A 23,943-nucleotide genomic window follows, 5' to 3' on the forward strand; every position below is an offset into this window, starting at 1 on the left:
GGACACGCTGCACCTCCAAATCACATGACTGATGTAAGCTGTCATAGCAACAAGCTGCAGCCACGCTGAGTCTCTATTTCAGCCCACATTGAAAGTTCGGACTTCAAGGTTTTTAAATTTTAATTACAGGCCAGTAAATCCAGAGTTATGATAATATATATAAGCCATGCTTTTTTCTAAATACTGTCGTCACGTTTGTGTGTGTGTGTGCGTTTCAAGTGTTTTCTAAGGACAGCGCGAAAACAGTAAAGAAAGGAAAAAAGCCACCTATTTCCTATTGGTGGAAAAATGTACCATGTCGACCAATTTAAAAAAAAAAAAAGTCAACATGTGGGATTTGGTTGTTTAGGAAGAGGGGAAGGGAGTGACAGTAACGGCAGCAAGACAGAGCAAGCCAGTGAGAGAGAGAGAGAGAGAGAGTTTTTAGATGTGGGAGATTTGTGACGTTTAGTGTGGAGTGTATACTTAGTGTGTTGTGTTGTCTTGTGTAGTTGTTCTGTTCTGTAGTCGTTTTGTTTTGTGTGTCAGTGATTGCACTAATGCATGTCACAAAGGCACATTTGCAATGTAAACACTGTCCCTAAGTAGAAAACCAGCAGAGTGATACACCTCCTGTTGTCAGACCTGCAGGTTTATCCCTGTGCTGTTCTCCTCTGTCTTTTGGTGGAAAAACTTTCTTTTCTTTTTTTTACTGGCACACATAATTTGTTGGGCATCTTATTGCGACACCAGATTGTTCTCTCATTTTAGTTTTAGTAATATTTTTAAATGGTTGTACAAAATGAAAAAAGTGGCAGGTGTATTGGCTGCATTTTTAGATAAATAGTTGTATATGTTTACAAAATGTACAATTTACATTTGCATTTCAAGTTATAAAATAAGTTAAAAATAAGTTCTTTGTGTGATTTCAGATCAGTAATACTAATGCAGTATGTCAGTGAAAAAACAACTAAATTCAGTTGAGCTGAAAAGAATGATACCAAACAAGGCAAGGGGAAAAAATAAAATGAAACAATTTGAGGGTAAAATACAAATGTAAACTCAAAAGGAGTCAAAAATGGCCAGTTGTATTTCAGACCTCTGTGGGTTAATTGAACAAATCATGAAAAATTAGATTTAAATGTTTGTTCGTGACAGTGCAGATTTCTGACATTTTGTGTAATTTAAGCATGTAACAATGTGATTGTTTTCTAACAAAAAACAGTGTGAAACTTAAGTTAGACTTGTGTTTGTAAAGTTGTGTAGCTTTCTGGATTTTATACTTATTGGGGTACATATTTATTTATTATACAGGTTATACAGTACATAAAATCAAAACTCACTTGTTTTCTGTAACTAAAGTGTTTAATTAAGTTATAGACTATATTTATATGAAAAATGTGTGTACTTACTGCATTTGACTCATTTTAACCATATGTAACCACCTGCATATGTGTTTGAAAAAAAAGGCTTTGATTTTGCCCCCCCCCCATTTGATTTCTTTGCCACCCTCATGCCACCCTAAGAAAGTTTGTCTAGATCCGCCCCTGGGTGTGAAGGATAAAACGTCATGCTTTTCAAATTTTACTCCAATAAACGTAAAGGTACTTTTTTTTCATGTTCATTGTGTTTGCATAAAGGAATACAATAAAAGCGACGTGGGAATACAATAAAAAACGCTTTCTTCTCAGATGATTCTACGAAGACACACAACCTGTTTTGAGGTTTGTTGTGAGTCACATGCTCCTCTTTGGCTTTGTCACTTTCGAGACGTCATTTCTCGGGAAATCTCTTGGTTACACGGCCGTAAGTTTCTATTTTGCTCAGTGCCATGCAACGCGAGAGATTGACAGATGCATTAACCAGCAGCGCTCGTGGTCCTGTCCACGGACTGACCAATCAGGCGTTAAGTCTGAACTCACGAGGAATCTGCGAGTCTTGTCGCGACATTTCGGCTCTTTAACTGCCTTTGGTGGAAATTCTTTCAGAGCCAAAATGGCGTCGGGAGTTTAGTCGTCATGGTCTTCTTGGGCGGGACAAGTAGTTATCCAATGAAAAAGCAGTAAAATAAAGCCTCGACGAGGAAACAGTTTACACGCTTGCTTGCTCTTGACAGTTGTTTTGTTTTACCAGCGTTCAAAAGTAGCTCGACGGAAGAGCTAGATATGCACATTGTCTTAATCTAGCGGAAAGCTAATAAGGTATACTAAGTGGATTCGCACTGACATCTTGCACTGAGGTGAGTAAATGTGTTATTATCGACGGGTCATTATCGACGGGTATTTGTGGTCTTGGCACTTTTTCCGCCAGCTAGCTAACCTGCAGATAAAGTAAAGTTTAAGTTTTCAGTATCGCTTTAAAACAAAGTGTACGGATTTCACGTCATACAGTAAGGACTTGGTCTACGGTCATCTGTTGTTCGCTCAGCTGTTGATTTCATACTGGTACAAACTCGCCCACTTTACTCTTTATGGCACTGTTTGTAAAGTAGTCGCACTCTAGGATGACAAGTTAACACCCGGCATAGATACACATTCGTTGCTGTTGACTTGAATCCAGCCTTTAATGTGATTGCTGGCTGTTTGTGTGCCTTAGGATGGCACAGTGGGACAGATTGAGACAGCTTCCTAGTGCGTACCGACAGCAGTTACACGAGCTCTATGACAGAGATGCTTTGCCCATGGATGTTCGGCACTACCTGGCCCCTTGGATAGAGAAGCAGGAGTGGTAAGGAACCCTGTGATTCAACGAGCTTCAATGATTACTGTAAGTGAGTATGGCTGTGAAAAGCTTTTATTATGTCTTTTTCTGCAGGCAGCGGGCAGCACGGGACCATGCCTTTGCTATGGTGCTGTTCCAGGTCCTGCTTGAGAATCTGGACATCCAACACAGCCGCTTTGTCCAGGAGGAGTCATTTTTACTGCAGCACAACATTAGGCGCTATAAGCAGAACTTTCAGGTGTGTCCAGTAAAGGAGCAACCCAGTGACGTCTCTGGTTTAAAATGGAAAAGCAGATTTTGAATAATAGTATCTTAAGAGCAACCACTCCGTTTACCATGATTTGCTTATGTGTTTACATGCTCGGAATTTCCTGTTTAGTCCTCAGAGTATTTTAGCTTGTAAAATAAGCCAAGTGAGAGATATTTAGACATAGGAAAACATTAACCTGTTATTAATCCTTTATTGGCTGATGAGAAATGATAATATGACAGTAAAGGTTTATAAAAAGTGGCAAAAGTAAAAAAAGCCTTTTAATGTCCTCCAGTAAGTCTGCACAGTTGATTGATCTATATACTGTATCAGTGTAACATAATATACTTTAACACATGTGACTCCCAGCCTCTGCCATTTCTCTCTTACAGAGGTATGTGGATGATCCGTGCGCTTTGGCAACCACCATCCTTTGGTTTTTGGAAAAAGAGAAGGAAATCCTGGAGAGCGCTGAACTGGCTGAAAAGGTTGGTGTAATGTCTCATTGTGGTAATTAAAATAAACTTTGTGTATTGCCACTTTGGATAACAATGTAGCTAAGTGCCTTAAGAAAAGAAATAAACCCAGAAAAAGCATTAGGTATTTAGCATGCTCTGTAAAATGGTAATGCTCTGCTAAAAATAGTGCCCCAACACTACACTTGCACACTTGGATATACCTGTATGTGGTATTTTTTTACAGGAAAACATTATATCATATGATCTATTGGTGCATTGTCATGTTTTGGCTTTTTTCTGTTATGACTCCATTGTTAGCTGTAGTGTTTGTAGTATTGCAATTCAGCTTTTAAGTTTAAAATTAAATGCAAACTTTTAAGGAGCCTAGTGTAAATTTTTATCCTGTTTTAGTTTTTTCCATTCAGTTTTTCAAAAAGAGCTGCGTGTGCGAAATAGAACCACGAAACTCATTGTGTGGGCTAAAACATGAAGATTTTTCCCCCAGCAGTTTTTACACTACACTCTCACTTACTATTTCCTTTGTGACAGCTTCACCCAGTATTACATCTGAAAGACAATAAGATTTTGGTATTCGCTCCTCCTTTGTTTATTCTTAGGTCCAGCTTTTGCAAGTTGAGCCAGAGGCAATGGAGACAAGCAGTCAGCAGGACCTTGAACGTAAACTGGCTGGCTTGAGGAATGAAGTGCAGGTGGAGATTATGTTGCTTTGTGTTATTATTCGTATTATATGGATAAAACATGTCGCAGTTCTTTCATTTCCTTTTTTTGTGCTATAGTGTATGGAACATACAATCATATGTCTGGAGGAGCAGCAAGATGAGTTTGATTTTAAATACCAAACCCATAAGTTGGAAGGTAAACAAATGAAAACATTCTGGTTATATTTGCATGCTTTAATGTCTGTGAGAATGAGCAATAAATCTAAAACAGATTTAAATCAGAGCTACATGTACTCTTTTGTTTTGGTCTTTGTTATGTGGAAATTTTCATCCCACCATGGAAACTTTTACACAGCTGTGGTAGAGGAGGCCAGGAAAAACGAACAGATTAGAGCGCTTCAGTTGCTTGTCAACAAGTTGAATGACTGCAGGAAGGTATGGAGTCAGTAATATTCCTAAATATATTCTTAAATGTTTTATTGTAGTTGTTTAATTATTTACATTCTTTTTTCAGAGCACTTTGTCAGGCCTGAATAATATTCTGGACAGGACTCAGGACATCATTGATGTGCTTGTGAAGAAGGAGCTGGTGGAGTGGCAGAGGAGGCAGCAGAAAGCATGCATTGGTGCTCCAGACAATGTTTGCCTGGATCAGCTGGAAAAGTGGTATGTTTATTCTCTCTTTGAGATGAATTTGCATTTCCAAAGTCCATCCCCCCATTCTCTAAAATCTGCATGAAATTAAAATAAATACTCTTCTCTTTGTGATTCTCTAGGTTCAGCTGTGTGGCAGTGTGTCTGTTCCAGGTGTGGGAGTTTCTTACTAAGTTGGAGGAGCTAGTAGGAAAAGTGTCCTATGAAAATGACCCTGTGAAGGCCCAAAACCCCACACTGCAGAAGAGAGTGGACACTCTTCTAAGAGACTTACTCAAGAGGTATTTATTTTAGGACACTCTATGATGTTCTCTTTCACTTTTATGTATTCTTTAGGTAATTAAATGACTTTCCCTTTTTTCTTTTACTTTTACATTTAGCTCCTTTGTGGTTGAAACTCAGCCGTCCATGCCTCAGGGGAAAGGATCTTTGGTTCTCCGCACAAATGTCCAGTTCTCTGTCAAAGCCAGGTCAGTGCCCAGCACAGAAATCAGCGTGCAGTGCAGTGTTTCGATGGACTTATCTGCATTTAATAAGAGAGCTACTTCCAGCTGCTCCCTAATCCAAATGTTTGATTTGGCAGATTTTGTTTACACTGGGTGTCCTGGCTGGCACAACCCCAGAGGGATTTGTGTCTCCTCCTGGGATTGAACTTGGATCTTTTGCTTTTTAGGAAAATGTTTAAACCCGTAGAGCCACTAATGAGCTTACAGTAAATAATATCAGAATCAGAATACTTTATTCTGCTCCAAGACAGTAAGAACATTTACTAACTAAACCAAATTAAATAATACAGTATATTACAAAGTTACAAAAAAATAATTAATTAAAAATTATAAATATCTCAGCATATTACACAAAGTAAAAATATATGTTTGACATTGTGCCCCCCTTATCTTACTGTACTATGCTGTACTTATTAGGATAATGTGCATATCAAGCTGCTGTATCTTTATAGAAACAGACTCGTATAGAGAGTGGTTTTGTTGGCCTTTATTTCCACCATGTAAACAAAGAATCAATTGTGAAATAATGCGAGTAAGTCTGAAAGTTTGTTGCATTCCTGCAGAGCCATCTCATCTTCTTCCCAAGTATGTCTTTGGCTGTCTTCCATGCTGTGATCTTGAGAGCGTTCCTGGTTTCCTGTTTTTTTACATTTTTGTCTTCATCATCTTCATATTTCTCAAGCTCTAACATTTTGCACCTGACGTAACCATTTCAGACTTCTTGTGAAGTTTCCGGAACTGAACCACTCCATGAAAGTGGATGTATCCATGGACAAGTAAGTTTTCTCTTTCAGACCTTTAGTTGTTTTCATTACCCTTAAAACAAACTTCCAGCATTTAACATTAGAGAAAGATGTCTAATTCCTCCCTGTGATCACTGCTGCTGTGGTTTTTTTCTCACCTTTGAATATAGGGAGGCTCCTCAGATCAAAGGGCAAGTTTTTTTCATTTACATCTAAGTTTCAGAAGCCACGTTGAACTTTGACATTTGCTGTGAACTTGTTTTTAGTAAACCTCCTGTTTTTTGTAGGTATCGACGTTTCAATGTCCTGGGGACTAAAATTAAGGCCTTGAACATGGCTGAGAGCACAAATGGAGGCATGGTGGCAGACTTCAGACATCTGGTATATTCAATAATGAATTCATAAGCAATTAGATACAAAGACTTCTATACAACTGTGACACAAAAATGGTTTAAAACCAAATATTTAACAACGTATTTAACATGTAACACATCAGCTACACTCAAGTAATTCAAAAAATAAAATTTATATCAATATACAGCCTTTATTTGCAGGTGAGAATTTTTATATGTTATTTGGGAGTGACTGTGTGTGCGTTCTTACTAGTTAATTCATAAATACTATTTGTCTGTAGACTCTGAAGGAGCAGAAATCAGGAGGTGGTGGCAAAGGAGTCAGTGATGTGAGTTAATATCGGTAACCCTGCTGATACCATCTCTTCTTAATGTTACATTATAATAAAGGAATAATGATCTGTGTGTTACTTTCTTGTTTATAGATTTCTCTGAGTGTTACAGAGGAGCTGCATATCATCTACTTCAACACTGTATTTGAGCTGAAAGGCTTCTCTGTTGAGCTGCAGGTGGAGTTTCTTCTGTGTTTTTCATGTTATATGGCTGCCATCACAGATAAAGAACATTAGTTCAGTTTAAAAATTAATCATTAATTTGCAGCTTTGGTGACAGAACTATGACCTAAGTAGAAGCTATAATTTTTATGGCACACACACTTGTAGGCCTCCACCCTCCCTGTGGTCATCATCTCAAACTCCAGCCAGCAGCAAAGTGCCTGGGCATCTGTCCTCTGGTTCAACATGCTCAGTCAGGATCCCAAGGTGATAAGTCACTGCTACTGGCAGACATGCTGTCCTTTTGCAGTCAAGTTCCCTTGTAATACAATTACGGGCCAGACTAAATTAATCGTGTACATATCATGCACATATGCTGCTTTTTCCAGGATGTTATGTTCTTCGCCAACACTCCTGCAGCTACTTGGCCTCAGTTTGGAGAGATGTTGAGCTGGCAGTTTCTCTCGGCCACAAAACGTGGCCTGGATGACACTCAGCTGGAAATGATCGCAAACAAGCTCTTTGGTAAATTCTTCCACCGTGTTCTGCTTCATTCTGCTCATTGTTGACAACACCTACTTTCATGTACTGTTAAAATGTATCTTGATTTTGCAAACTTTACATTTATAGATAGTAGCACAAGACTGACATAATTCGTTGTCCTTTGTGGCTTGTAAGCATGCTTGTGATTGTCCATCGTTTGTTTTAATCTCCAGGCAAAAAGCCAAACTATGACAGCTGCACAGTACCGTGGTCAAAATTTACCAAGGTAAGAGTCCTAAAAGCTACTGTTTTTTTTATTTTGTAATCCCTCGAGCCATACTTTGCAAGGCTTGATGAATTTAACCTTAAGCTTTACCACTAAAAACAATAATTACATTTCATCTAAATATATCTGAGCATTTCGTTACAGAGAACATTGGTCTGTAGGTGTGTCCAGATGACATTTTCTGCTGTTTGTGTTGCAGGAGAATACTCCTGACACTTTCTGGGTGTGGTTTGATGGCATTTTGATGATGGTGAAAACATACCTTGAGGACCTTTGGAGAGATGGGTATGATTGTTATACATTCTTAGAAGCTTGAATGACTGATAGGTCAGTTTTAATGGGTTAAACAAAACAAACATTCCTCTGAACATGGTTAGCTCTAAGGACTGGACTGAGAATGACTGAAAAACAAACCAGTGTCCAAATAAAAATTTTGAAAGACCTTCATTAAAGCCTGGAGAACTATTGCTCAAGACAGCTTACACAATTACAAAATAACAAGGGATTTTGACTTTCTAAATGAATGAGATGTGGCTCAAGACTTCTGCACAGTACTGTACCTTGCATATTATTTGTACGTCACACAGAACAAATAGGTACCTCTTATTATTGTAACTTAACTCGTGACAACTATATTGGATAATAATTTTTTGGAAAAATCTGCAGGTTGTCCTCCAAAAGGTATCAACAAATTTCTGTTTTAAGTAAAGAAAAGTAAGCATCTGTATTTGAAAACTTGACAGCAGTGTCAGGTTAATGTTTAAGCAGATTAAAAGAATCCAGCCACATGCCAAACTGTCAGTATTGTAATCTGGATAACTCTGTTACTAATATGCATGGTCCAGTTTAGCTCATAACTTCAGTGTCCGTGAAACCTGAAATGTTTGCCTTTTAAAATAAAATTCCTTTTGTGCTTCAGGCTCATCATGGGTTTTGTTACCAAAGGCAAAGAGAAGTCTCTCTTGAAGAAGAAAAAGAGAGGCACGTTCTTGTTGCGTTTCAGTGAAAGCGTCATTGGGGGAATTACCTTCTCCTGGGTGGAAATCACTGTGACTGGTGAGAGTGTTTTGGGTTTTTTTTTGCTTGTGTGTCTGAAAGAAATACAACTAAGCTGCATTTCACAGTGGCCGGGGTAACCTGTTTAATACATCATCCACTGTCTGTTTAGGTGAGCCTGATGTAAAGACAGTCCAGCCCTTCACCAAAGTTGACCTTTCCCAGATTCCCTTCCATGAAATCATTCGAAATTTCCAGATCTTAGAAGCTGAAAATGTCCCAGAAAATCCTCTACTCTACCTGTATCCGGACACCCCGAAATATGAGGCTTTTGGAAAGTATTACACTGAGAAGAGTGGAGGTAAGGCCACCATTTAAAATATTATTGAAGTTAGTCCTGCAGATGACCCATTAAATCCAATTTCTCTTTCTTTTTGTTTCAGAGGACAGTCCATACATAAAGTACATCAAAACCAAGCTGGTGTTTGTTTCCAAGGAGTAAGTATGCGGTCCATATACATTCAGGCTGATTTATAGTGTCTTGCTTGTTGGAATTAAAGAAAAAAAGACCCATCCCATTAATACAACAAACTTAAATGCACTTCACTTAAAAAGTGGTGTACCCACACCCTTTTTTATGTCATGAGCTAATGGTTGTAATGACTGTTTATCATTGGTCATGTAGGAACACACTGGAGGCTAGGTCACCCATGCCCTCTGACATGGCACAGGGTGAAGGCCTGGAGCCAATGAATGGCCTGTGTGGAGAGGCAGCTGGTGAGTCATGCCTCTCCTTGCTGTCCAATCCAGCTTAAGACCTTGTCAAACAAATTACTCACCTTTCATCAAAAATCTCTGTCACCATCCCTGTTATGGTCTTGCAGTGCATGAAATCAATGGGTAGCATGCTGTCTGAATACAGTAGATGTCAGGTGACAGCTTTTTAAAAGATTTATTTATTTTTTATCCTCGAATTGAACTTTTGTGGGAATGTTGGCTGCTTTTACTGCATGCACATGTGCCGTAGCATGGTGCAGTGAACATAAAGCCTTGTTCTGGCCAAGCAATACAATCGCTAACACGTTTTATTATCCTGCCTTTTCACGCTGCTTTTTGGTCCTTTTACATTAAAATACATTCTTGGAGTCGCTATTAAAATTACTACTGAAGTAATATACATACTTGCACCTCTAAAACTCACAATTAAATGATATTTTCTTCATTTAATTACTACAAAAATGTTTACAGTATGTTATGTTTGACTTTTTTTTTTTCAAATCAAAACCTTGCTTGATCCCATTCATAACAAGCAAAAATCATACCTGATTTAAATCTTTGCGATCTCCTCTTTGAGGTCACCTTCTCTGCTGTCCTCCGCACTGCTCAAAGTGCTTTTGCCCTGCTTGCATTGATCCTTACAAGTCCTGTTCTCATCACTTGCAATTGTTCATCTGCATGCATGCTGGATCTCTTCAAGCTTTAAAGGTTAAAGTCATAGAGAACTGTAGAGTGCAACAGGGACTGCCCACTTTTTTAATGACTCCGCTTTCAGAACGAATTTTCCATTTGTTTTCTCTATTGACACGTCAGAAAATCCTTAGAGAAAGACTTAAGCCTTGAGCGAAGGCAAACAGCTATGAGGTTGAATCATAATTTGGATTTTTAAAAAAATAAAATAAAATAAATTTAATAAAACGCCCGTCCCCACGAGTTTGAAGGCATTTTTGAGGTACAAAATGTGTTTTTTAATGTCAGGGTTACATTTAGGTTATAGTTAGGTTTAGGCTAAGCGGCTAGGGAAAGCGTAATGTAAATGAGATGTCTGGACTAAGATATGAAAATGTGTGTGTGCTGTAATATAGAACAATTCAGTTCAATTTAGTTTTATTCATATGCTTTGTTCATGGCTGCAGTCAAGCTCTCACAGTTTCTGAGGTTTTGCACTCATTGAGTGACTTGATGTTCTCGGATTTTAATATTTCCGTGATTCTGGGTTCACAGGGAAAATAATATTAACAGTATTTTCTATGCACGTCTGAGTTTTATGACGGAAAAATACGGGGGTGAGGGTGTAGTAGTAGTCAGATTTAGTCACGTGTAGGATTTTTATGTACAGGGTAAATTATTTATTCAGTAACATGTAAATTATTGAGCTTAAAAGACAGCAAACATACTAAATTAGACATCGTTTAAATGTTCTGTACAAAATCAGCTCCTGTGATTCTCTATTTTCTGCTTTGGGCTTGAACAGCACATCACATGTTTTTTCAGTTTCATTTCCCTAGCAAGAGCATAAATAAACTACACAGCGATGACAACAGATTCAGCTTTTTTTTTTTTTTCCTTCTTCACTCTTAGAACAAGACGGGGATCTTTATCCTCTGACGCCACCACTGGAATCTTATGACCCTGATCCCATGATGAATGGCTCTGTTGAAGACCCAGAGCCGCCGCAGGATCTGCTGATGTATCTCAACAATCCAAACCTTTTTGACAACGACCTCCTGCAAGATGACCAATCTCTGCCTGATTTCAGCCTTCAAGGATTTAACTGTCTGCTCCCACAGTCCTGTGGCAGCTTCCCTTAGCTTCTGTTTGTATTCAACCATATCACTGTACATAATGCACTTGTTAGCTTTACACACAGTACAGCATTTATATCAGAAAAATGTGGCACACGTGGCAAATCCAGCATAAATGAAATAGTTTGCTTTTAATTCCGTTTTCATGTGAAATGCTCGACAGCCCATCTGATGACCCTGAAAATCACACATAACTGATGTTTTTGTGCACTGTATAAATTTATAGAGCATCCCTGTGAATCCTAAACTATTGTTACTGCTTTATGAAGAGATACACGTAAGAACATTGAATGAGCCGGACTCATATCAGTCCATACTTTATTATTTTAAGATTAGGCATAAAGTCTAAATCATGCTTAAAAACTGACCAGGTAAGGAGGCAGGAAAGGTTTGTATGAGCTATTACTGCATAGACTGCACATAATTTATTATATCGTTGTTTATTTTGAACCCTTTTGTTATTGTTTTAATATTGGCACCTACAACGTGTAAACATCCCACTTCCTGTTTTAGTTTGTCCTTTTATAGTAACACTGTCATTTAAATCACAATAAAAGCACAAGTAAAGAAGAAATGTGTGGTCTGATTATTAATACAAATTGTACATTGACAAATGTAGGAAACTGGTTTTATATTTTTAGCCTGCACCTCATTACCTGTAAAAATTGTGGACTAGAACTAATATTTTGACTATTATGATGATTTTCTGCTGATATAACTTTTTTTTAGCATAGAAACAGGCTGGACATGAAAGTCATGCTGTCATGTTAGTTTGTTGCAGCCATATTTGAACAATGGGTGGAGCGCTCAGTCATTAGCTGGCTTTTAGTTGCATCACACATGCCTGCTAATTGGTACTTAAATTTTAATCACTAGAGCACAGAATTGTTTGGCTGTCTGTTTATGCAATTCACCAATTCTCTGTAAACAATATATAGACACATTTTGGCTAATTAAGAGAGACTCATGAATATGAGGAGGAGGAATATGAAAAAGTCACTTTCTCTGGAATAGCTTACAATCTAGAGGCAGCTAGAGGAGCTGCAGTATGTGGCACAGGGTTGGCTTTAGCTTTCACCTATGAGGCTGCCTTTTGTAGTAAGTAGGAAGCTAGTTGACTTAAGAAACAGATATTTCAATGACAGAAAGCCCCGAAACAAAGGAGAAAGGTCAGCGAATACTCGTTTTTCCTAATTTCAGGTTGCAAAGTTCAAAATTAGCTACATGGCCAATCAACCATGAAATATCCCAAAAAAGAGGATGAAAATTTACTTCTTGAGAACTGCAAGTGTCACATTGAAATATTATTTTCTTTTCTACTTTCCCATTAGTAAACCTCAAATGTGACTGAGTTGATCGCTTAATGCTTAAAGAAACATGTCCTTGTTGAGATGTCATTTTTCATTATTTTGCTGGAGAGATTTTAAGGATGCTAATACCAAATTTACCTTTCTGATTGTCATCTTAAGACTCATACTCAGTGGTTGAAACCCTCCCCCAGGTTGCTTGGTTAGTCCCAGGTGCCACAGATTGTTGCATAACAGTGCATAACTTGTTTAAGGGCAAAACTGGTGCAAACCTCAGCAAAGAGGCTCAATATAGGTCACCACTAGCAGCACGTGCCTGCTACCAATAAGTGAAACTGTTTACTATGTTTCTGTTCCCCTTGTGATAATTTCAAGGTGTTTTGGGTTGTTTTTGGTTGTATTTGGGTTATTTCACAGATCACAGCTGTGATCCATTGACTGCACATAGAGTAAGGGAGAGAGAGAGAAAAAGTTCACTAATAAAGCTGAAAGATAAAATCAGGAATGGAGCTGATAATTTAATTATAGGTGAGTAATTTTCTTAATAAATCCATAACTGGTCAAAGCAATAAATAAAATAGTCGCGACATTTTTCATTTTGAATGTTTTTGTGTAGTGAATTTTCCAAAATAACTAAGGGAAATTTATTTAACACAATTTAGTGGGCTGCATACTGAACTTAGAGGTTAGAAACAAAGGCTGGTTCAAAAGGCTGACTCCAGATAAGCTTTACAAGCTATGTCTAGTAATAATAGATTATATATTTTTGTTTAACAAAAGAAAGAAATGGCATGAATTAGTGTCACCCTGCTACTTCCTGTACTTTCAATAGTAGTTCTGTATAGCTCAGTGTCCACCCTGTTACAGGGGAAAAGGGCAAGTTGTTTACAACATGAAAGCTTTGGGTTTCTGTTTTAGTCATTCGTTGTGGTTAATGAATATAGTGTGACACTATATTTTTTGTGCTTAGATTTTTGTAGTTTTAGAATAATCTTTCACTTAATCATCAATCAATTTATTAAAAATGATTTACTCCCATGGCTGATTTAATCCAACCCTGTCACCTGCAAATGCGTTGAAGTAGAAACTGGTTTTGTTTTACTGTTCAATTTACTAAAAATTCAGAATCAGTGTGTTTTTTAATGCAACCCTTAAACTGCCTTTCAACTGAACTGAAATTTAAAACTTCCACTGGCTGTCTGTTAGTGAAACACTGCATTTGATGAAGCTGTAATGTAAGTGAGCCAAAGAAAGTCTTACTTTAAAAAAAACACTTCAGGAGTTAAAGATGATTGTAAACAAGTAATCAAGGAAAAACATTACCACAAAAAAAAAAATAAATAAATAAAATTCTCACCTTAAAAGGACCTTGTGGTCCTTGTTCTGACTGTTAACATGTAGCTGAGTAATTCTTTGCCGTGCACTGCAACACTGAATGTTTCTCTTTCTGCTGATGTTACTGTGTGTATGTGTCTCCTCTGTGTTCCTTAAGTACCCGTTACACTGTGAAGTGATTTGAAGCAGGGGATTTCTGCTGTCTAAATTTGGGGAAACAAGACTGAGTGTATTTTTCCATTTTCCTAAATTCTGATGTAATAAATAGATCTGCAAAAAATCTGTCTCTAGTATCCAATACCAATAGCAGCGTTGGTATTTTAGATTGATTCACCCACCTCTAACAAGGAGACAAGGTTAAGCATGTCCAAGAGCAAGAGCCATGTTAATGGTTTCCTTCTCACAGAAAAAAACACTTCAATATCAAAAGTAGTTTGCACAATATGCAAGAAAACTGCTCCCACTAAAGGTGGAAACAGCAAACTTTTTCACCACAGATTACAACCAGGCTTTACTTACTTTCAGCAGCTGGACGACAAGGCTGACTCAAGATAAGATCTACAAGGTTAAGTTGCTTACTGTTAAGCTTAAACATGTTAAGCAGTTTATACTTTATACTATACTTATAATTTCCAAGGAAAGCACCACATACACTGCTTTTATGCTTTGACTTATGCTGTGTCACAACTTTCACATTGTAATTAACCATTGCTGCTTCTGGCACTTTTTCCATCAACTTCCTTTGTGCCGAAGTGAGTAAAATACTGATAACCCGAACATGTTTGTACATGCACGTTTCACCCACATATTACCCTAAAGGCTGCATGACCTGACCTATTCTTACCATTAGTCACTATCAGCAAAGGCAGTACAGAATTGAGACACAGCGTAGAGTCCTAAGTTCCTGAGTTGCTGAAATAAGGCGTGTTGCAGTGAAAAGCAACATCCAGTGCTGATTTTGTAATCCTGGAGGGTTTTTTTAGTATGATGTAAGTGACACAAGATAATGATGTGTAACATATACAAATACAACAATGTATCACAAAATATAATTTATTACATAACAAAACATTTTCTGGTTTGGGTATATACAAAGTACAACAGCATCCATTTAAAAATGACAACATATAAAAATATAATAATTACGATTTTTGTGCGTATTAAAGAGCTGTAATGTAACATGAATAAGAAGAATCACAAAAGCAGTTTTGTATGTCGGGCAAGTTTCAGTTCCAAGGAATCAGGATCTAGTAGCGATATGTTTTACCTGCCGTAGAGGCGGGTAAAAGGAGCCGCCATCTTACTGAGCACCACATGATAGGCCTGTCGAAACTGGCGGTTCATGATGGCATACAGCACAGGGTTAATGCAGCTGTTGAGCCAGGTGAGATTGGCACAGAACATGTGCAATACCTGTGGGGCGCGGTTCTGTTTGTCGGCTATGTTTAGCAACAGAAATGGGACAAAGCAGAACACAAAACAGAGGAAAACAGTGAAACACATCCGTGTCACACGCTTGAATTCACTGTCGTCCCCTGAGGTTGCAGAATGCGATGAGTGGGCTGTTTTAGCAGGTGTGGTTGTAGGTGGTTTTTCGATGATATCAGTGGAAGGCTTCTTTGCTGCTGATGAATTTAAGGCTGTGTCATTGCTTGTGGTGAAAAAGGAAGACTTTTCACAGGTCACATCTTGATTTTTCACATCCATGTTTTGGGATATTTCATGGCTGCTCAGATCAGAGGTGCATGTCTTTATGCCGCTCTCCACACCGCTGTCATCAGTCCCTTGAACTGAAGATGCTGGTTTTGTCTTGGATGACCGGCGGCTGAGTCTGTAGCGGAGCAGAGCCTGTGATGCAGCCTGAACTTTTTTGTAAATTAGCAGGTAGAATGCACCAACAAAGCCCAGACCAATAAAAAAGTAGAAAAATAGCAGGATGGTGGTGTAAGGACGACCCTCGGTACGATGGAAGCTGCATGTGCACACCTGTGGCACAAACACATAGACAGACCAGAGTGGACCAAAGCTGACCAGGCCGAGCGCCCACGCAAAGATGATGAGTAAAGTAAGACCGTGGTTAGAAAAAACACGGTCAAACACAGCTCTCTTTGCAACCAGGAGATATCTGCCCACTGCTACCAGGCAGAGGGTAATGATGGAGACAGAGTTGGAGAGGAAGAGGAGCAGGCCGAAGATTCTGCACCACAGATGACCACTGCGCCACCTGAGGTGTAGATAGGAGTCGATGGAGATGGGCTGCAGGATGGTGCAGTACAAGAGATCAGCGACAGCCAGGTTGACAATGAGCACATTGAAGCGAGTCCTCAGACGTGGGTCTAAAGCGAAAGCCAGAACAGTCATCAGGTTCCCGACCGTACCTGTGATGGTTACAGCACATCCCCACAGCACAGCGAAGTACCGGTAGATTTCAACAGAAGGACTGTAGCAGGAGAAGACATCCTCGGTGTGGTTTGTTTGATTCATCATTATTCTGTGAACTAAACAGGAATTAAAACACTGGTTAATGTCTTTGCACTGTGCTTACTGAAAGTTAAAAGGGAAGCTACAGGTGGATTACACAGTTAACCACTTCCTTTTTTAGAAACACCGCTCATATACTTTTTTGTGAAGAGCAGGAATAGAATAGAATAGAATTCAACTTTATTGTCATTGCGCATGTCACAAGTACAAGGCAACAAAATGCAGGAACACTTGAGCAAAGATATTTTATATGAGTGAGTGCAGGTGTGCGCTTTTCAGGTACATGCAGTGTGCTGTTATAGTGTCAGTTAATTTGTTCTTTACATAACAGCGTGAATTAGTGTCACCTTACCACTTCCTGTACTTTCAGTAGTGGTTATGTATAGCTCAGTGTCCACCCTGTTACAGGGCAAAAGAGCAAGTCGTTTACAACATGAAAACTTTGAGTTTCTGTTTTAGTCATTCATTTGTGTCACTGTGTGATTATATTTCTTGTTCTTTGATCTTTGTAGTTTTAGGAAAATCTTTCATTTAATCATCAATCAATTTAGTAAACATAATTTACTGCTGTGGCTGATTTAATCTAACGCTGTCACCTGAAAATGTCCACAGTGTTAACCACAATGAAGTGGAAACTGTTTTTGTTTTTCTGTTAGTCATATTCAGCTTACTTAATGCAACCCTTAAATTGCCTTTCAGCTGAACTCAAATTTAAAACTTCTACTTAGAGGTTATGGCGGAAACACTGCATTTGATTAAGCTAAAATGTAACTGAACCAAAAATAAGACTTAATATAAAAAACACTTCAGTAGTTAAAGATGATCATAAACAGTCATTACCAATAATCAAGGAAAATCATGACCAATTAAAAGAAAAAAGTTCTCACCTTAAAATACTTGTGGTCCCCGTTCTGACTGTAGCTGAGTAATTCTCTGCAATGCACCGCCACACTGAATGTTTCTCTTTCTGCTGATGCCACTGTGAGCATGTGTCTCCTCTGTGTTGCTTAAGTACCCGTTACACTGTGAAGTGATATGAAGCAGGGAATTTCCACTGTCTAAATTTGGGAAGCAAGATTGAGTGTATTTTTCCCTTTTCCTAATTTCTGATGTAATAATTAGATGTCCAAAAAAGTTTCTCATCTATCTATGAGTTATGTGTGCATGGCATGAAATATTTTGATCGTTATCACAGTATTTGTACAGTACTTCAGTCAAAAGGTACTGCATTATTTTATGGATTACATTTTTATACACAGCTGTCTGCTTTTAGAAGATTAATCGGACAGTTGACCGATGTAGAGTTTAATGATCAGGTGAGTCGCTCCCTTGTCATTTCATGACAACTGAAACAGACAAAAGATGGTAAGAACCAAAAACAGGCAGCAACTGATGGTGACTTCAGTAAAGGCATGACAGAGCAACTCAAGGGAGGAAACAGCATTTGATCCAAGTAGTGAAAATGGAATCCTGTGAAAAATGTATAACAATCTAAGTCCTAAATAGTCTAGTCCAATCTGAAGTATTTAAATTAATTTTCTCATTTGCTTTGGACAGGAAACATAAATATCAAAAGCTGCATACTGACAAATGCATCTCCTTTGCATCTGCAGGTTAGTAACAGGCAGATAAAAGTGTTACCGCCAAACCACAAATTTGTCCCTTTATAGTTTCCTGTTTCTGTAAATAGAGACCATTTTATGAGGTCTCAAATGCAACATACACACAGAGCAGTAAGCAGTGAGTCACAAGAAAATGCAGAACAACTACTGAAATTTTCATTGACGTCTTTTCTTGTCTCTTTGAGTACAGAATTGCAACAAAGTTGTGGGGGAAAAAAGCTGTGGCAGTTAATACAGAGGATGTTTTTAACATATATGACATGTATTATTAAGCAAATTCTGTTTCCTAAGTTAGACTTTTCCACTGTGTGGCAGTAAAAGGACAAAAGGACAGAAAGGAGAGTTTCTGAATATTGTTTCCACTGCGCACCACAGAGGGTTCCCGAAAGCTTGTGTTTATTTCACATGAAACATGGTTTTGACCTGGCAGTACGAAAATTAAGTCTGACACCTTTCAATACTATGTCCTCGAGACAGTTTTTCTATTCACCTCAGATCTCTGACAGAAGCATTGGAACAGCTGTAACTATGCTATTTCTATGACTTTTTTTAAAACAGGATTTCTATTGAAAGATTTTATTAGATCATTTATTGTGTCTAATTGTATCTTTTTTAACTGGCTGTTATGCCAGGTAATGCTCTTGTTTATTTTATGCTTTTTTGTGTGCAGCACTTTGTGACTGTTTGTCTGTGAAAATGCTTAATAAATTAACTTTACCTACTTATTATAATACTAACAAACATTAATTGTCTTAAGTCCTTAACACCAATGTTACAAAGTGCATAATGAAACACCAGGGGCTTTGTGCAGCCCTGAAATCTTTTGTATTTTGACTTTTGTCTTTTAATAACAACACCTTTTAAATGAATATAAAATGTCAAGCATTATGCCCTGTACACACAATCACACTCCCCAAACATGCTCTATACCCAGGTTCAGGTACCCTTGCCCCCAGTGGGGAAAACCGCACCTAGACCCAGGAGATGTTACCCTTTTCCCTGGGGTGCAGACAAGCAGACCGCACCCAGCGCTGCAGCAGCAGGGATGCCCAGGCCCATCTGGATCGGGGCAGCAGCACCGCCCAGCCCCACAGATCCCGGGGCGGCCCACCCGACCCCACCGCAGAGAAAACTGCAACCATCCCATCATCCAATCATCTCCCGGACTACACAAGACAATAGACACCCAGGTTAAGTTCATTCTCCACCTCTCCTCGCAGTATTTTATTTTTTAATGATCACTCTCCTTTTACAGTGTTTTTGTCATTGCATTGTATTTATCTACATTGTATTTATTTTACACTTTACAGAGTGGTTTTAGAATAGCAGTATCAAATGGAACATAACAGAATACATTAACCTCTATTGTCTTCTTCATGGGATGCTGTCACGGTTCTGGGTCCGTTGGACCCAGTATTTTGAGTTTATTATGCTTTGGTTTATTTTGCATCTGGGATTGTTTTATTGTTCTCTTGTTGTGGTGATGATTATGATGATGTCTATTATTAGAGTTTCATGTTTCTGTTTATTTGTGTTTAAGGAATTGTTCTCGGTTGTATCTCACGTTTAGTTTAGTTCAAGTTCCATGTGTCATTTTCTGTCTGTTTCTCAGTGTCAGGTCTGCGTCTTGGTGTAGTGTTCTTGTTTCCTGTTTTATTGTGAAGGTCTGCGTCTCATGTGAGTGTGTTCAGTTTTACCTCTGTCTCGTCTTGTTAATTACTCCCAGCTGTGTCCACCACCTGTGTGTAATCTCCCTGTGTTTCTCTGTGTGTATTTAAGTCACGTCTTTAGTCATTGTTGTTGCTGGTCCGTCTGTGTATTCACCCTGCTTCATTCTGTGTGTTTCCCTGCTATTATCATCATGTTCCATCGTCTCCCTTCCTTCATGTTCAGGTTCGTGTCCTTGTTCAAGCTCAGTAGTTTAGTTGTCCCAGTATAGTTTAGTTCTCCGGTTACCGTTTGTCTGTTTTTATTTCGTGTTCAATAAATCACCTTCACACCTTCACGACTGCCTGCGTTTGGATCCTCCTTTACCTTTTCCACACGGCTCATCTCACTCGCCGTGACAGATGCACCGAATGCTAGCCATGCATATCTTTGAAAAGCACAAAAAAACATGAACAGGGAAGTTACACCAAATGCAGTCAGGAGAAGGGTTCATTTTTCACTTCTGAAATAACATCAGTGACACAGTGCACATATTATTTGCTATGGAATGATGTCAGTGTTATTAAGTTTACAGCAGTAATACACACATACACATGCAGTATATTTTTTTTTAACTAGGTTTCAGTATTTGAGCACAGCCTTGATTTTAGAGGGATATAATAACCTATTTCTTGTTGCCCCCCTGATGTTCCTGTAACTTTGTTATTAGTTAATTTGTCTGACAGTTCAGCTTACACGAGAAAATAGGCATGTGATGGAGTGTGCAAAGTGTGTGAATTTCTGGCTCAGTGTGGCAGCACATGTAAAAGTTAACACTTTAGAAGCACTGCATGCTTCAGAAGCCTCTGATTCACTGTCCTGAGTTTGTATCTGAGCTAGTGTCCGTCTCATGCCCCGTGTCTGCTGCAGCAGCAGCAGTAGCAGCAGCAAAAAAAAAAAAAAAATACTCGAGTGAAAACAATGTGTAAAGCACACGTGAAATCACGTTTGGTGTGTTGTGTTGATTGTTTGAAACCTGACCGAAGACGCATGACTGATTAATAAAACCTTTAGTTTCAAATGAAATTCTATTCATTATTTGATCAAAGTGGACAGATGTGCCTTTTGACAGTGAGCACTTGGCTTTGTCGCTGTTTTCTGACATTTTCTGCTCTGTGAAAATATTTTTTGAGGGTTGCAGGTTCTGTTGACCTAAACCTACTTTGAGTCATACATTTGAACAAGATGGAAGAGACGGAAGCAACCGAATGTTGGTCATTTCAGTTTTGGAGAAGTGAAGAAAAGTCCTCCCTAAGTTTAAAACCAGAATCAAATGAAACCCAGTGTGCCCACCACCTCTCCCAGAAGACTAAGCAAGGTGAAAGTGGGTAAAATTAGGAGCAGAAACCACTACAACGGTCGTTCTCAGACTTAGGGGCAGGCCCCACTGGTGGGTAGCAAAGTACTACATGTGGGGTGTGGACTACAAAGGGAAATATATGAAGTGAAACTAAGTTGTATAAATACATGTACACGAGTATTAGTGGGTGGGGAGTGGACTCTTTCGGTGTCACAAAAGTCCACTACTCTGCATTTTCTGCTGTAGATGTGAAAAGCTTTTACAAGCAGTCTGCTAAGTAATATGACTTGTCGCAAAGCTCATCAGCACAGTTGACAGGTTAACTCTTCTTGAAGATGACCACCAGGGGGAGGTGGAGGCTTCACTAACAGGTGGGAACAGCAGAACTGCTCTCTGAGCATGTCCTAAACCTGTGACAAGAAGACAAGCAAATCCAAATGCCAACCCATGAAATGGGAGACATTGTTTACTGGCTTTGAATGTTCAAATTTAACAAGGGCAAGAGATGTTAGGTCTCTCACTACTTCAGTGTGAATAAAAGTAAGCTAATACCAAAGTTTATGAATTAGGGGACACTAAAACGAAATATAACTTTTTTCCACCTTGGAAATATTGCCATCTTTTATTTAATAAAATAAAGGATGAGACAGAGATGATATTCTGATTGATGAACGTTTAATAACATTTATCTAGTTTTGTAACCTACAAGATGATTTTGAAATTCTGTCCCAAATCATTAAAACGAAAGTTAGAATTCAGTAAAAGGACTAGATGTTACATTCCCTCACAATGCATTGCTTTAAATGGAGAAAATCTTGGGGATGGCTGTTATGAGGAAAAGCAGCCCAGAAACTTTATCAGCGGCACACATCGTTGTGTGCCTCAGCTTTTGTTCTTTTACCCAGGTTAATCTGCCCTTTTTCCTTGGTTAGGTTTAGGGATTAGAGATCTGATCTAAATGATCATATTAAAATTTGGGACACATCGTCAGTAGTGGATCTTGGATTCATCGGGTGTTTCGGCCATTATCACTAGACACCCTCATCCAAGGAGGCCCTACCAGGGTTGATCAGGCCCTGGAGTGTGTCACTGGTTTATGTTAAAATTGTTATTTTTCTTCTTCTTTCTGCTGTTTAGTTTTCTACAGTTTATTCTATCTATTCACTGCAACTGAGAAATACTTACCTCTTTAACATTTATGGAGCCTCATTTCTTCAAAGGGACAGAAAAGGTGATAGAGAGGAGTAAGACAAGGAAGGAAGGTGAGTGTTATTAACCCTCCGTGGTCCACAGACACTGCACCTCCAAATCACATGACTGATTTAAGCTGACATAGCAACAAGCTGCAGCCACGCTGAGTCTCTATTTCAGCCCATATTGAAAGTTCGGACTTCAAGGTTTTTAAATTTTAATTACAGGCCAGTAAATCCAGAGTTATGATAATATATATAAGCCATGCTTTTTTCTAAATGCTGTCGTCAAGTTTGTGTGTGTGTGTGTCTGTGTGTGTTTTAAGCGTTTTCTAAGGACAGCGTGAAAACAGTAAAGAAAGGAAAAAAGCCACTTATTTCCTATCGGTGGAAAAATGTACCATGTCGACCAATTTAAAAAAAACGTCAACACGTGGGATTTGGTTGTTTAGGAAGAGGGGAAGGGAGTGAGCGAGACAGAGCAAGCGAGTGAGAGAGAGAGAGAGAGAGAGAGAGAGAGAGAGTTTTTAGATGTGGGAGATTTGTGACGTTTAGTGTGGAGTGTATACTTAGTGTGTTGTGTTGTCTTGTGTAGCTGTTCTGTAGTAGTTTTGTTTTGTGTGTCAGTGAGGGCACTAATGCATGTCACAAAGGCACATTTGCAATGTAAACACTGTCACTAAGTAGAAAACCAGCGGAGTGATACACCTCCTGTTGTCAGACCTGCAGGTTTATCCCTGTGCTCTTCTCCTCTGTCTTTTGGTGGAAAAACTTTTTCTTTTTTTACTGGCACACATAATTTGTTGGGCTTCTTATTGCGACACCTGATTGTTCTCTCATTTTAGTTTTAGTAATATTTTTAAATGGTTGTACAAAATGAAAAAAGTGGCAGGTGTATTGGCTGCATTTTTAGATAAATAGTTGTATATGTTTACAAAATGTACAATTTACATTTGTATTTCAAGTTATAAAAATTTACTCAACATGTCTGTGGTTTTTTTACAGTAAAAAATACTACTAGGATTTTAAGTTCTTTGTGTGATTTCAGATCAGAAATACTAATGCAGTATGTCAGTGAAAAAACAACTAAATTCAGTTGAGCTGAAAAGAATGATGCCAAACAAGGCAAGGGGAAAAAAAATAAAATGAAACAATTTGAGGGTAAAATGGAAAAACATGTGTACTTACAGCATTTGACTCATTTTAACCATATGTAACCACCTGCATATGTGTTTAAAAAAAAAAAAGGCTTTGATTTTGCCCCCCCCCCCCATTTGATTTCTTTGCCACCCTCATGCCACCCTAAGAAAATTTCTCTAGATCCGCCCCTGCTTCTCACACCTCCTCGCCGGATCGGGCTGTACGCTCTACCTCCCCACTGCCTCCCAGAAAAGGGAAGAAGAGCAGAGGGGAGAAGAGCGGAACATTTTTCTTTCCTATTCTTTCATTCCTCCTTTTAGTTTCACTACCATGAGATTAACTGCACAGTCCCCTGCAGGAGGCCCTGAGACCACTGTATCAGTCAATCAGCAAAATTTCTAATGTTATGTTTTACCCTTTTGACACCCCCTGATTAGGCAGGCCCACCACGGGTCGATCAATCCTGGGCGTGTGTCTCGCGGTTAGCTGACTGCCTTAGCTGCCCAAGTAATGTCAGCCCTCTTTAGCCATAGCCAGTGACTGGTCCTCTCAGCAGTGTTAGCCAATTCAACTATAGCCTGCCGTTGCGCCTGTTCTCTGATCCCAATATCTCTAAGCAGTTTTGCTGCTGTACTGACAACAAAGCCCCTGCACCCCACTTTCACCAGGCGCACCT

At 38.8% G+C, this 23,943-nt stretch overlaps 2 protein-coding genes across 2 annotated transcripts; one reads left to right on the top strand and one right to left on the bottom strand.

Moving 5' to 3' along the window:
- The first annotated feature begins 2,049 nt into the window (after positions 1-2,049).
- stat2 (signal transducer and activator of transcription 2) lies at positions 2,050-11,750 on the top strand. The gene is made up of 24 exons (XM_063474210.1): positions 2,050-2,218; positions 2,575-2,706; positions 2,794-2,938; positions 3,343-3,438; positions 4,026-4,118; positions 4,206-4,284; positions 4,444-4,523; positions 4,603-4,754; positions 4,865-5,023; positions 5,123-5,212; positions 5,965-6,024; positions 6,162-6,182; positions 6,279-6,372; positions 6,626-6,673; positions 6,770-6,853; positions 7,007-7,105; positions 7,228-7,363; positions 7,555-7,607; positions 7,807-7,892; positions 8,527-8,663; positions 8,776-8,964; positions 9,047-9,101; positions 9,289-9,380; positions 10,962-11,750. The coding sequence occupies exons 2-24, from the start codon at positions 2,576-2,578 to the stop codon at positions 11,189-11,191; spliced, it is 2,409 nt and encodes an 802-aa protein (XP_063330280.1). The 5' UTR covers positions 2,050-2,218; position 2,575; the 3' UTR covers positions 11,192-11,750.
- A 3,240-nt stretch (positions 11,751-14,990) lies between these two features.
- Positions 14,991-17,252, bottom strand: LOC134627138 (G-protein coupled receptor 84-like). The gene is made up of 2 exons (XM_063473071.1): positions 17,196-17,252; positions 14,991-16,325 (listed from the first exon to the last, which is right to left on the bottom strand). The coding sequence occupies exon 2, from the start codon at positions 16,312-16,314 to the stop codon at positions 15,091-15,093; it is 1,224 nt and encodes a 407-aa protein (XP_063329141.1). The 5' UTR covers positions 16,315-16,325; positions 17,196-17,252; the 3' UTR covers positions 14,991-15,090.
- Positions 17,253-23,943: the final 6,691 nt, after the last annotated feature.

Source organism: Pelmatolapia mariae, linkage group LG5, assembly GCF_036321145.2.
Source record: "Pelmatolapia mariae isolate MD_Pm_ZW linkage group LG5, Pm_UMD_F_2, whole genome shotgun sequence".
Taxonomy (NCBI): domain Eukaryota; kingdom Metazoa; phylum Chordata; class Actinopteri; order Cichliformes; family Cichlidae; genus Pelmatolapia; species Pelmatolapia mariae.